We start from the raw sequence: 15753 nt of genomic DNA, 5'->3' as shown, positions 1-15753 counted from the left end.
TTTATTGGGACCCACTGAGATGTAATCTCATCCAACTTTATTCAAATGTGTTACAGGTAAAAAGGCTTAAATCACATGTTGAAGAAATGACGCATATCAGTTTACACTATAGTCTGCTTATATTTTATAGAAAATTATTTTGAACCATGGATTTGTTATGTACTTCATATTTCTATGTTTTTTTTTAAAGATTAGTATATGTATGAATATATTTTCATGACTTTGTGTCGAGATTGTATTAATCATCTCTTTTGTCGAATTATGTTAATGCTCAAATTATATTCTAGATAACAGTGTTGAACATATATATTGTAGCCATTAGAGCCACACTTTGTTTAGCAAAAACACCTAAAAAAGAGGTGAGCACAAGATTCCAAATTCACAACAGAGGACACAAGAAATGTTGGAAGCTCCAATTAAATCTCCACGTTTACGAAGTTCAAGTCGAATTGGTAATCTGTCCAATAATACACACCAACCAAATTAAAAACACGCATTTTGCAAAAAATATTGGCAGTAAATAAAATGGTTTACAATGTTACCCTTCTTAATAAACACCCAACATTTTTTTTAAATTACTTCATATTCATGATTTTTTTTTAACATACTCTTATCAATATTACACATTTATTTTGTTGCTAAATAAGAGAAGCAGCACGATTGGGATACCCTCGTACATGTACATCTTCGTAACATCATTGAGTCAAAAAAAGTAATTTTTTTAAAGATTACGTGAAGCTTTATTGTGACAAAGTTTTACTGATCCACGGATATGACTCCTTGTATAAATTAAGATCAATTTAGTTACACTTTATCTCCGTTTCTCCAAAGTGAAATAGAGTACTATCTAATTCCCTAAATTCCATAATAAAAATCATTTTAATTAAGCAAAAGTATTAAATGTAATTATTTTATATATTAATGTTCATAAAATAATATTTATATTTGAATGTATTTAACTAAACTGTTCACATTTCAAGACAATCTAATAATACTAATAGGAGTATGATAAAATAAAAATAGTAAATATATTTAATAAATTGAAAGAGTATTTATATTAAAGTAAAATTTATTTTTGATGGATCTTAATAATTAAAGACAAAGTTAGTACTTTCAATTTTTCAACTACACGAATTATTTATTGACTATATTAACAATAAAATAATATTATAATCTACATATATACAGTGATGAAGCCATACGTGAAAAGAAAGTTCTAATCAAATTTTAAAAACCAAATATGCATAAAATCGTAGTCAAAGTAAGAAAAGAAAACGTACAAACATGGAGAAAGATGGAGCAGAAGAAAGCATTGGATAATATAAAATGGAGTAATTATCTGTATTCATAAAAGGTTTGCTGACTTTACCAAAAACTTGGTAATAGTGGTATTAATGTGAAGCCACGCGCCATGAAAAGAGTGTAGACAATTGGTGTCAGGTTTCAATCATGAGCCTAGACAATTGTGTTCAGATAGATAGAGGCCAGTTGTGTTGTGTGTAAGCAAAAGGGAGGGATGATCACCATTCAATAAATGCTTATTGTACTATGTTACCTGTTGGAATACGCAAATGAAAAATCAATGCATTCATTATTTTTTTCACTCCATTTCTTGATATTTAATAATTATTCTTAAATTACGAAAATAGGTGGCGGCCAATCCTACTACTGCATCTAGCATAACTAAGTTAGTTCACCATTATAATCTTCAAAAATCTCAAATCATCAAAATATAATAATCTTTATACTTACCATCATAACAAATTCTAAAAAATCTAAAAAAATATTAGTTTCTTTTAAAATAATTAAGATTTTTTCTGAGTCAGACTAAAACAATAGTATTTTATACACTCAGTAATTAAATTGGATTTATCCAATTAATTAAGGCGTTTAATTAAGATATAGTTGCACATCAAGTTCTGATTTCAAATCTTAATAGTTTAAAAATGGTTAAATAAAAATGAAATTTTCCACGAACTACACGTTAGATCTTGGCAAATAGTTCAGATCTAAAAGACATGAAATATTAATCGGTTAAAAAAATAGATAATTTAGTATCCTTGGGTTGAGTTTTCAGGTGAATTTGAATTGTAAATAAGTTATTAGCAATCAATTAAAATAAGTTATACTGTATCTTATTTTTTTTAAACAATATTATATTTGAAATTAGTAATAGAGTGTATATGAGATATATTTCAATTGATTGTGTTGAACTAACTCACAACATAAAAAGTTAGTGCAAAAGTGTTAAAAAATGCAATCTCCTGAAACCCTAGGAAGAGCGCATGGACATAAAAGAATTACAAATATATAAAAAAACAAAGTTGTAAATTGAAAAGGACGAAAAACCTTGAAGGAACAAAGTAAATTGATCATTAGGTTTCCACTTTAAAGAGAAAGTACGTATGTACTATATATATGTGTATGTATTTCAATTTTCAACCAACGGAGGCGATCTTTTTTGCAAGCAAAGAGTAGTAGGATCCTGCACAAACAAAAATGAAAAAACAAACACAACATATTGATCGTGTAGATAAGAGAAGAAAAAAAAGAAGATGTGAGATAGAAAAATATAATCAAGAAGATTTTACAAAGAGAAGCTAAACACATATCTGTTGGCAGTATGCCCACCTCCAAAGCAAAGCAAAAAGAAAGAGAGAAGGGAGGTGGACAGAATGCCAAAAATGTGTGTAAGCAAGTCTTTGTTAAACCCACGTGAAACTGAAATGAAAAGAATCTTGAGAGAGAGAGAGATCAATGGATGATAAGTTAAGGGTAATGTAAGGAGAAGCATGTGCAGGCAGCCCTATTTAAGATGTGACCGGGGGTTGGCTTCCAACTAAATAACATAGGGAGAGGTGGCTCTCATTAACTCTTTTCTTTTCTTTTTTTAGTAACAAATTAATAAACTCAACCTTTCTTTACTTTACAAAATACTCTCCATATTTTACTTCAACCTAATTTAAATTAGCTTCAAATGTTATTTTTGTTTCGATTTTATCAAATGTAACGATTATTTAAATCATATGTATTTGATAATCATATGTATTTATATAAAGTTATAAGTAGTAAATAAAATAAATAGTACTGATTTTACTAAACTATATTTATTATTATCTCTGATCTCATTTATATAAAAGAAAAACAAAATTAATATATTTACTAATTGTTTTCAATTTTTTTATTATTTTTATTTGTATAGATTTATTATAAATTATGATACAATAAATATTTAGTAATAAATATTAAAAATATATCCTAAATAAAAATAATTTAAATGATAAATACATTTAAAAAATCTTAATTTTTTATTTACTAAAAAAATATTCCAAAACTTATTTTTATATATAAAGAGACCAAGAGTAACTATTAAGGTAATATTTTTATTAAAATACGAAGTTGAAGTTGAGAATAAAAACTTGAAATTATTTTTATAAGTTATAATTGGAAAAGAAGCAATTAAAAGATCCTGTTGCAGACTCAATCAAAAAGATTGATAGACAATGAGATTAGACAGATCATCATTGATGAGAAGGCATATTTAGAAAGATCAAAGGATCATCATAGATATGGTTGTTGTTAATTGTTATTCCTCGTTCTTGATGAAAACCACTCTTCTTTCCATCCCCATTATCTACACTTTCTTTCACTCCCTCGATTATGATGTCCATCAAGAAACAAACACACTTGTCTAATAGCTTGATTGGACTAGCATGTTTAATATTTTGTAACACACAGACATTACTCTTTCAATATTATTATCTACTATAAATTTATAACATTTATAATGCAGTAATATATAACAAAAATAATTTTGTAAAAATTATATTTTTTTTCTTTTTTATTTATTTATTTTTTTAATATTAAAGAAATGATCAAATTATTGAATTATTTTAAAATATTTTATAATAAATTTTTGAATGAATATAAATTTAATTGAACAAGAGGGAAGAAAAATAAACCACAATAATTTTAAGTTCAATTCTAATCAAGACACTGAAAAGAGTCTAGTGAAAATATTTTTTTATACAGATTTAATGTTTCTTTCTTATTTTTATATTGATGTTGGTTAAAACAAATTTTAAATTATTAAAATAATTTATTTTAAATTTGTGATTTATGGTTTTTTGTTTGTGCAGTACTTTAATATGATATATTTAATTATATATTTTGTATACTTTTAATACTGATGATGTAAAAAATATTTTATTGATATTAAATTTTATTGGGACATAAACTTTATTTAATTTTATAATCAAATTATAAAAACTTTATTTGGGCTTCAGTGAATGACTTCTAAATAGTTTTTAAAACAGGCCATGGAATATATTTTTTCTTTTGAATTATATCTTACATAAATATTATTTGTATTACTTTAATGTCAATGTCAATCAATATATTCTGCTTGAACCCGTCAATTATAAAATATAAACAAATGTATAATATTTAAAAAGTTAATATTATTTTCTCTAATTTATTTATACATTTGTTTTCTTATATGTTAAATTGTCAAATGAATCTTTTAATTATGAAATAAGTTTTTTTTATTTAAAAAGTCTAATTAAAAAATTCACACACCTTAAATAGGTGTCCGAAAATATAGAATATTTAACACTCTTTTACAATTTAAGCTCTTAATCAATCTTTTCTGCAAGCTAAAAATTTATTGGAAAAAAACAAAAAAATGGGGACATAGAGTAAGCTTAATTACCAAAGGCAAAAAAAAGTTTATCAAAATAATTAGGTTTTCTAACATTTGGAAGAGTATTATATACTTTAGCTTATATATATATATATGTATTGTCTTAGCAAAAAGTTTTTCATTTGAAGTAAACTGTACAAATATAATTAGTTATGTGTTATCTTATTCGTTAGTATATATTGAGTAATTTATTTTGCAAAATCTTCATATTTTAAAAAATGCTACAAATATCTTTAAATCACAAACTATGAGATTGAAATTATTATTAGTGAGACAATATTTTGATATGTCATACCATTTGCATCCCTGTGAGAAGGAGTTTGATGATGTTGAATTGTGTTCTTCTCTAACGCTCTAATGCTCTATCACTACAAAAACACTCTATCACTACAAAAAAATAAGTCTTATCATCTCTTAACATGTATACTTTGGACATTTGCTAAAAAACTAAAAGTGAAAATTTAATTTTAAAAGTTATTTATTCAATATCTTAAAATTTTAAAAAAATGATATCTTCTATATAAAATACATCTTTTATTTGCTTTTATTTTTTATTGTGTTCCTCTCTTTAGTTGTAGCTTAGGTTTTACAAGAGGAATAGTGTTTTTAGGAATATATATATTTTTGATACACTTATTTATCGTTGCAATAAGTACTATGTAATTATTTTTTAAAATAATTGAATCATTTGATTTTTCATACATATTAAAATATTTTTTTTAAATAAATCAATTATTATAGGATCAAAGAAATATTTTATACTATCATATAACTTTTTTATATAAAAATATTTTATACTAACAAATGTTAAGAAATAAAATATAAAAAAATTCAAAATAAAAGTATCTTAAAAATTGTTTTAAACTTTTTAAAAAATTCAAATATGTTTTTTCAATATAAAAATTTATATTTTCAGTTTTTTAATCGGTGTCTTTAGAGGGTTCGTTAAGATAGTATTTGGGATTCAAGCTCATCTTCTCATTTCATTAATGGGATCTACTTCCCACTAGTTAAGAATCCAAAGAATCCTCTGTTCAAAAGAGAAGAACTAAAAAAAGATATAACGGAAGAAAATGATGCTTTTGACCTACTAGTATTAGACACATAGCAGTAGTAATTGCTTTTCCCTCTGATAATAATTTTATTTTTATGGTTCAGATTAACAAATGTCTTTTAAAACTTATTAAAAATAAATATATTTTTTTTATAATTTTAGAATTTGAATTGTCTATTTTTCAATATTTTATTTATACCAATATTTAGATTATTAACAAATACTTCAAGAGTTTTTGTTCGTATTTTTGTTAAAAAATAAAAAATAAAAATCATATTTTTACAATTTTAATTTTTAAATATTTTATTTATACATTTGAATTATTAATAAGTGTTCCAATAGCCTTTATTAACATTTAAAAAAATCAAAAATCAAAAATAAAATTTAAAGAATTTTACTTTTTACAGTTACAAAATTTGAATTACTAGTTTTCACTTTATCTATAAATTTATATTTTAAACAAATACTTCCTAAGCCTTCGTTAACAATTTCCTTCAAAGACATCGTAAATAAATAAATAAAAATGAAAAAAGTCCAATTAGAAGATATTTTATTAATAACTTGACAGTTTATATCTTCTAAGGTTGTTTTTGTATCGAATAAATTGTGAGTGACACAACGAAAGATATGATTTAATCTTCTCTTTTGGCAGCCGATACGTCGCACTCATCACACCCACAACCATAAACCCACGCCCTTACAAAAACTCACTACTCCCAAATATTTATTAAATTCACAAGAACAAACTCCCACACAAATAATTATCACATATTTTTTCTATACGTGCATTTATGAGACCAACACCAATATTTATTGCTTCAAATCTAACACTCCACCTATCCTCCACACCAAATTTAATTTTTTTCTTTCACGATTTCGAATTCAAACTATGGAGACAAAAGAAATTAAAATCCGTTGATCCGAAGAATAAAATTTTCAATTTGTTTAAGGTGTCTCCTCACTTACCCGTTTTAATTAGTCTGTGAGGTACAGACCAGTTGGCTGGCCTGGTGAATTATACTGTCAGAGATATGATTAAATCATTGGAACAATGAAAATTTACCAGCACTATATATAATGATGGACCATATAGATAGTATAAATCTTTTGATTACAGCATTTCCATTTTACTTAAATACTACTTTCTCTAGCATTGATCTTTGGTTTTTTTTTCTTTCTGTTGTTATGTTTTAAATTTTTTTAGGGGATATTTTTTTTTAAAAAAATATATATGTATTAAACAAATTTTATATTTATTTAATAAATAAAAATTATAGAATTAAATTAATTTAAATTTATTATTTTTAACATGTATTTGAGTCTAAAAAAAATCAAAGTTTTGAAAACATATGAATATAATATTAATATTTTTTATAAAAAATCATTTTTCATATTTTTAAAAATATTAATATTTGTTGATGTATCGCGATAGTCAAAAATTAGATGAAAAAATAGAAGTTGGATATTATATAATAAATGAGAGAATTTGTATATCAAATGATTTAAAACTTTTGATGAAAAGATATATTTAAACATAGAGATACATGATTAATTTAATGTTTGAAGTAGTTAAAAAGAGTAAAATGATAAAAGAGATCAATGGTTCATTTTTTACTCTAGCATATTACTAACAATTTATTATAATATTAACATTGACTATTAAGAAAAAAAACATTTGTGTGATAGCTCTTGTTATTATGATTTATCGAATTTCTCATAACCAAACAATATTAAATTATCCTGTCTACATTTTATTATACGACACATAATCGATGTATTTGGAAAAACTAAAATACTTTTAATTAGTGTTTTTAATAATATAAAAGTTATGCTAACAAATATTATAAAAATATTTAATTAAAAGTAAAAATAATAATTTTATCTTAAAAATAAACTTTTAAATTTTTTAAAAACACAATTTTAATATATTGTTAATAAAACAAAATATTTTTATATTTATATGACTAACATTTAAAAAAAATTAGTTAAGGTAGGATGAAAAACACAAAACAGGAACTTGAAGTGATAATTTTGAAACGCACATATGAAGTAATCGAGCGAGAGATAATTGAATTGAAAGTGGTTGACTTGAATTCTAAAATTCAATGACTCCTATTAAGCTTTGACCGTAGTTACTACTAGTAATTAGTTGAAGGTACCGTTCTTTAGATCACTGTACTTTTGGAGTGTCTTATTTTTTAATAAAGTTTATCTTTTAGTTGTAGTTGACCAGGATAATGGTCTGTTTCTTAATTAGCTAGAGGAGAAATGATATATGTAAACACTTTCATATTCAAATAATTATTTATTCCAAGAAAGTGAGAGGTTATAATAATTATAAGGGTGTATATTAGTGTAGTGTGTTAGATATTCTGTTTTAGTATAGAATTAATGTAATATACATTGAAGAAAAATATTATAAATAATGTAGATTTTACGTTGTTATTTTTGAAATTGATTCTTTTTTTATTAATAAAATTAGAGTTAATCGTTATTTTTAAAAATTATAGTAGATGATAGAGCTGCTTAAAAAGTAAAACTATTAAAACAATCCTTTTAAATTTTTAAAATAAATTAAACTTTTAATTACTAGAAAAACCTCAAAAAAAAATTCTACTTGATACCTCATTTTCTAATATTTTAAAATTTAAAACTTATAAAGTATTATCAAAAATTAATTATATAAATTTAATCAATATTAAAGTGTCTAAAAAAATAATTTCATGTAAAAATTATTAATTTAGCTAAAATAATATTATAAACTTTAAACAAATCTATAATTATAATTTAAATTCGCCTAAAAAATGAGATAATTGTTTGAAGGACCCAATGAAATATCAAAATAATTAAGTATTTTGTTTTGAGTAGATGAAAAAGAAAGGTGTTCACAAAAGGCGTTTAGATTTTGAAAATTTGACTCGAGAAGATACAAAAGGAACAACTTTTATGCCCTCTCCGGTCCCAGTGTAACCTTTCAAAAAGGTAAATGCACTTTGCTTCCTACCCTCTATGCAGTGTAGGGTGTCAGTGTCAGCTTTTATTCTTTACTTTTGTTTTCTTTTATTAGAAAAATGTCATGTTAACGTGTGTTATCAAACCACCTTCTAAGGATGTGAAAAATGAAGAAAAAATTATATTTAAAGTCAAAATTTCTAGATTTAAACTATGAATATCTAACTTTGAAAATGTTTTTAACGTATTCATCAAAAGATCAAATAAAAATATATTTGTAAAAACTGTGTATTCAATTTTTAAATCTTAAAAAGTTATTTTTACTTTCCTAACAAATGTCTTTTAACAAATTAGTTAACTTGACCTAAATAATAAAGTTACTACAACATCTTAAGGTGTGGTGCCACAATGGGGACTTGACGGAATTGTCCGAGGTATAACTATAAACGTAAAAGGTCAAAAGGATACGTACTTTTTGCTATCGTTATTCTATTGCTAGAACAGGTTTTCAATTTTAATTAAATACGATAGAGCTAATTAAATAGTAAAAATAATATCGGTAGAGCTAAATGAATATTTTTTTTATATATCTTTTTTATAAAAAAAATCTAGATATTTCATTTTGAATAAAACATATCAACTTAATTTTTGGGTTTTTACTATGTCCTCAAGATGATACTATGTGAAGAATTTATCTTTTAGGATTAGTACCGCTCATATATTTTCTTCATCTTTTATATTAAAATAATATTAAAAATTTAATAAATAAATCATTAAAAATAACTATTATTAATTATGATAATATAAAATTAATTAAAAAATACAAAAAAATTATAACAACTGAGTAGAATTGTTGATAATAATATTCAGACAATATTTATAATTATAACCGGGTAACTGATATAATTTATATATGTTATGTATTTTATTTTTAATGTCTATTTAATTTCTAAATATATCTTTTTTTTCTCTTAAAAAAAATAGACTTTGATTATTTTATGAACTAAATAAAAAAATACATGGACATGTTAAAATATTTGAACATGTTATAATATATGTTAAAACAAAAGGTATATACGTTAATTTATATTATAATAAATAAAATTAAAAATAATAATAAATAATTAATATAAAAGTAGACTTTAATATAAAATAAAGTTATTAAAATATTATCAAAATATTACCAATAATTCTGTTTAATCTTTATAATTTTTTATATTAATTTTATAATAATATTAATTAATAATTATAATTTTTTAACTATTTATTATTATTTTTATCAATTAAAACAAAAAATAAAGAAAAAAGATAATTGTCATCAATTTTTATTGATATAATCGTCTATCATAAAAAATATACGAGATCATGGTTGATTATTAAAATAATTGGAGAAGTCAACTTATAGGAAGTAATTAAAAATAATTACTAGCCTCCAACTAATATCAAGTTTGAAATTTAGATTTAAAAGTAGTTAAAGTTCAAATCTAAAATCTAAATCATTCAATCTTAATATAATGATTTGATCAACTAACTACCGCTGTCGTTGGTGATGTTCAAAATATATAATTAATTAGATTATACTGTAAAAAAAAAAAATTAAACCAATTAAATAGTTTATGAATTGAACCACATATTTAAAATAAATTAGTTAACCAAACTTAATTCAAGCATCACTTTAATGATTTTAAAACTTATTTAATCTCATTTATGATTTTTTTCCTTAAAAAATATTTGAAATTCGATTTTTTGAAAAAAAAAATATATATAAAGTAATCATTTTTTTTTTGGAATTTTTTTGAGAAAAAAATAAATCTTTTTTTTAAAGGGTTTTTTATTTGTTTTTTGAAAAATAATTAAAATTGCTTATCTCAAAAAATTATTTTTTTCAAAAAACTAGTTAGAAATTAATTCTAATTACAAATTTATTTAAAATATTAAATTAATCTATATTTATAAATCGATTACTTTATTTAAAATTAAGTTTTAAAAATGAAACTAAACCATTTCAGTTTTTAATAATACGAAGATCTCTAAGATAAATCCAAATTGTTATAATTAAGAGCAAGGTTACTACCTAGAGCATGGAATAAGCTAGGGACTTGCGTGACTTGTTCACCTGTTTGCAGAACTCGATGAAGAGGAATCCACTGTTATTCATAATTACGAGTCATTAGTGTCCAACTGGACCAGCTCTCAGTCTCTCACGCAATCCTCCAAAACAAACATGCCGCAACTTCGTTAATAATGGGCATCACTAATCAATAATAGAATAGCAATTCCAATGGTTCAATCAAATATCTTAAAATAAAAGCTACACTAACACATCATTTTTTAAAGCAACTAATTCGTGTTTTTTTTTATTGGGCGATTCTTAAGAATTTATAATGAATCTCATAATTTTAACTTACATGTTAATATTTAATTTTATTATAGTTTATAATATTAAATTAAGTATTTTATAATATTTTTTATTCACAAAGTATCATGAGAGTATCAGTGACAAGTGACGACGTATCAAACTCCTATCATAAAACTTACAAAAGATTGAGTTAGTGTACTTACATGCTAATAGACGAACTTGGAATTGAAGTTAATAGAACTGCTCTAATAATGACTTATGAATAGATATATAATCTACAATATACGAACGACACTTTGATTATATGTGGTCAGAAGAGTGACTAACTTAAAATGCATCGTCACAATATATTTTAAATTATGTGTTCGTGAAAGTGTATAAGAGTTGCAAATAATTTATTTGTTCTTGAAATGTCAAATATTTATTCTTTTATGAATTTCTTTTATATGATATTGTTATGTAAAAAGTGTATATTCGTCTTTTAAATAATTGTTTAACAAATTTTAGCCATGGATGTCTCTTTCTCACTAACCCATCTGATCTTTAACTGTATAGTATAGCCTACATGGGCAACATGCGAGTATGACTTGGTATTGATATGTTGTGGCTAAACAAAAAGACAACGCGTATATAACCTCTAATCACAATGAATGTTCTTTTTTTTATATTAAGAAATTACTATGTTATGAGTCATACTCAAGTCAGTGTGACCCATTTCATCAAAGATGGATCAATTTTGAATTAATTCGGTTTATGCAATAGAAACACATAAAATTATTTATGAAATCTCACAACTAGCAAAGAGAATTTGAAGTAGAGACACATCATAGCGTATATAATCTTCATTCTCATTTATACTGACAAATATAATTCGATTACGACTATAATGATAACAATTATCTCACAATAACAAGGATATACGTCTTAGATTAGACAATGATCCGAAAATCATACATTATCCTACCAACAACCCTGATTTTTTCTATAAATCCTAAGAAATGTCATGCTGCATAGAAAATTACACTAAATTTTGATTAAAATAACATTTTACAGTAGGACACAAATTGGTCTGATTATTCAAGTGTGTGCAAGTCCACCTTGGGGCGTAGAGTTTGGATCCTAATTATTTTCTTTATAGGAATATAAATTTACTCCAATTAATAATTATAAATAAATAAAAACTAATTATTTTACTAAATTATTCATCTTGACTATTGTTATGTGTTATTGCTATTAAAAAAACAAAATATAATTAATCTTTATGAAATAATGTATATAATATGAATTGAATGATACAGTTGTGTTAAAAAAAATTAAATTACATTAAAAAAATAACATGTATTCTAAAATATCATTTTTGTTATGGCACTCGTTATAAATCAAAGAAAATATATTCGTTAAAAGTATAGGATAATACCCACATTAAAGAAACTAGATGGACACTTAACAGACCCACTTCGATCACAAAAACATTTTTTTACTCAAATGCAAAAAGAAAATAAACGAAAGACCAGATAAATTTTTTCCTTTATTCTACGGACCAAAACGATTTGGATTTTTGCTTTGAAGTTTGTAAGAAAGAAAGTAATGGATCCAATTTTCTTGGTTGGGTATTGTGTGGTTGGTGTGTGTCTACTTGTAATTGTGTTTCTTCAATTTATTAGGCGAATTTGGATCATTCAATTACAAAATCAAAGAAGTTAGCATCCACTGTTCATGTCTAAGTAACATTGATAAAAAAAAAATAGAACAACGTTAGCAAAATATTGTTTAATGCATACTTTTTAACGTATTTTATTATTAAAATTTATAAAAATCTCACTAAAATATGTAAATTTAGTATAAATTTATTAAAATTAATATAAATTATAATCAATTAAAAATAATATGTTAAAAAATGTCTATCGAATAATTTGTTGCTAACATAATTCTAGAAAATATTAGCTAAACTAAATATGCATATTTTTTTTTACTTTAGTAGTATGCTTTTTGATTTATTTTATCAAATAGGATTTTTAATAGTCAAAACCGTGTCTATTTAAAAAAAAAATTTATTTGTCTTGAGTTTTGTATGGAAAAAAAGAGAGTATTAATGAATTTATATGGAAAAAAAGACTTCCGATTAAATAACAAACAACCACCTAAAATGTACTGATATGATCCGGAAGAAATGAATATATAAGGGAGTTTGACGAAAATCTACCCAATTTTCGTAACATAAACTGTGCGCATACGTCTGGCCCAAGTGTTGCTCCGTGCCTACTCCTCCGGAGATCCAAAATATATTAGAAGTTTTTTCTTCCTTTATTTTTTTTTTTAATTTATATTTAAAATAATTAATTCAAAAATGTATTTTTCATGTTTGAATTAATAAACTATAATTGTGTGATTGGCATTGTGTTTTTAAAGAACGCGATCAATATTTATTTAATATATATTATTATATGAAGATGTTATTTAGTTTGTAATATATTATTTAACATAATATAAATATAAATATGTAATTTTGCGCCGATTGTTAATTTAACCTAGCTATTTTAATTGATTTTGACTCATCATTATAAATCGACTTGCAAGGTGATGATTACCTATCATTTATAAACAAGAATGTGATATTTCGACGTGACCTAAATAGTTTGATAGATGTGACCTGATAATAGTATACGACATAACATATATTAGATATACTTCTGATACCATATTAGAGTTTGGATTGGACCACACACAACTTCTATTCGATAAAATCATTCACCATTTATATATACATATCAAACTCAATATTAATGATGTGAAAAAGTGAATTGAGAAAAACCTAAGTTTCACGTGAATAAAAGAAAAAACTTTATAATAGTTTATAAAGAGTGACAATCCTCACTTTATAGACGAGTTTTGCGAAACTATGTATGTATCGACTATGTATGTCATTGTAATTAAAATCGAACTCACTATATTTTTTTTGTATGCCACAATAATCATCTTCAGATTAAATAATTTTTTTTACTTAATAATTTTTTTTTACCTAATAAGTGAGCTAAAATACATCATAAGTGCTCTTATAAATCAAATTAATGAATTTGCGTGTGCAAAAGAAAACCATTCTGCTTGCAAACAAAAATATAAAAAAAAATGATGAATTGAAATTTTCAACTCTAACACCTCCAGTTGGTTTGCTCTATTCTTCTTTAGATTAGTATATAATGGACGAGACAAAACGAAACAAATTGATCAGCTTCGCTACATCTAATTCATATACTAGAGTGAAAGTTATCACATATTCAAAAACCAAAATAATTTTTTGATGGTAAACTTTTTTATTATCAATTAAAAAAATAAAAAGTAACTATTTTGCATTAAATATATTTTTGATCATTTATTTTTTATTAAATATTCATTTTGATATTTAATTTTTTTAGTTAATTTTCGTTATTTATCTTTTATAAACAATAAGTGTTTTTTTTTTTCTAATCATACATCATCCTTGTCATAAACCATTGATATCTAATTTTATATGAGTTATACATTTTAGTGTGCAAATTTAATATAAAAACTATGATTAATGTGACTGATTTCATTCTTAAACCCTAATTCAAATGGCAATATGAACCTGCTTGTCCAATTAGTTAATAAAAAATGTTACCTACATCCTCAGTTCAAATACGTTTATATAAACTCAGTTCAAGTATGTTTACGTGAACTCAATTCACGTATAATATGAGATTTTTACAATTTTACAATGTACGTGAACTCCGTTTAAGTACGTCTACATGAACTCAATTCAACTACGTTTACGTGAACTCAGTTCACGTACAACCTGAGAGTTTTACAATTTTACAATGTATGTGAACTCAGTACAAATATGTTTAGGTGAACTCAGTTCACGTACCACCAATAAGTCTCAAACTCCATTAATTACACAATCTTAAATCACGTACGTTTACGTGAACTTAATTCAGGTACTATTTGATATTTTTACAATTTTACAACGTATGTGAATTCAGTTCACGTAATGTTCTCAAATTTTAAAAAAATTTACGAATTCAAAAACAAAATATTAAATATGATGGGTGAGTTATTATGATTTTGTGATATGTGAGATTTGAGTGGTTAAGAATGATGATAAAGAAATAAATAAAGTTAAAGAATATTATAAATATGCAATGCAATTTAGGTATTATGTTTTTTTATTTAAAAAATAAGGGTGTGGCCAGTAAAGTGAGGGAGTGTAGGTAGCAAATTTATTAGGTAATTATGGTTATGAACACAATTATTGTACGAAAGCTAGACAAATACAGTTGTCGTGTGGAAAACGAAACCAGGAAAAGAACAACGCCAAGTTCTGAGAAGATGACGGCAGAGTGGAGTGAACTACCACCAGAAATCGTTGAAACAATCTCAATAAAGTTAACTATCTACTCCGATTACATCCGATTCCGTTCCGTATGTCGCAACTGGCTATCATCCGTCCCCAAAACCCCTCTCCATCTCCCACCACAGCTTCCATGCCTCATTCTTTCTCACCAATCCTTCTTCAACATTTCCACCGAAAAAACACATCTCTTCAATCTCCCTTTACCTTCTTCTTCTTTCTCACTTCGCACTCGTATTTGCGGTTCTTCTCATGGTTGGCTTATAATTATCGATGAAACCCCTCATATTCGTCTTTTTCATTCTATTACATGTGTAACA

The 15753-nt window shown here is 24.4% G+C and overlaps 1 protein-coding gene and 1 long non-coding RNA gene across 3 annotated transcripts in view; one reads left to right on the top strand and one right to left on the bottom strand.

Moving 5' to 3' along the window:
- Positions 1-259: 259 nt before the first annotated feature.
- LOC105852182 (uncharacterized) lies at positions 260-2881 on the bottom strand. Of its 2 annotated transcripts, XR_001143936.3 has the most exons (3): positions 2350-2823; positions 1370-1555; positions 260-457 (listed from the first exon to the last, which is right to left on the bottom strand). It is a non-coding gene; the product is annotated as an uncharacterized lncRNA (long non-coding RNA). The 2 variants fall into 2 exon arrangements; XR_012163007.1 differs by having other exon boundaries at positions 1370-2881.
- Positions 2882-15300: 12419 nt separating this feature from the next.
- Positions 15301-15753, top strand: part of LOC101493646 (F-box protein At2g26160-like) — a 1694-nt gene continuing 1241 nt past the window's right edge. The window contains exon 1 of the mRNA XM_027335161.2: positions 15301-15712. Within this exon, the coding sequence (XP_027190962.1) occupies positions 15316-15712 (397 nt within the window). The 5' untranslated portion in view covers positions 15301-15315. The remainder of the gene's footprint in view (positions 15713-15753) is intronic.

This window comes from Cicer arietinum, chromosome 5, assembly GCF_000331145.2.
Source record: "Cicer arietinum cultivar CDC Frontier isolate Library 1 chromosome 5, Cicar.CDCFrontier_v2.0, whole genome shotgun sequence".
Taxonomy (NCBI): Eukaryota; Viridiplantae; Streptophyta; class Magnoliopsida; order Fabales; family Fabaceae; genus Cicer; species Cicer arietinum.
Note: the sequence above shows the minus strand (reverse complement) of the source record. Positions and strands in the feature narration are given on the sequence as shown.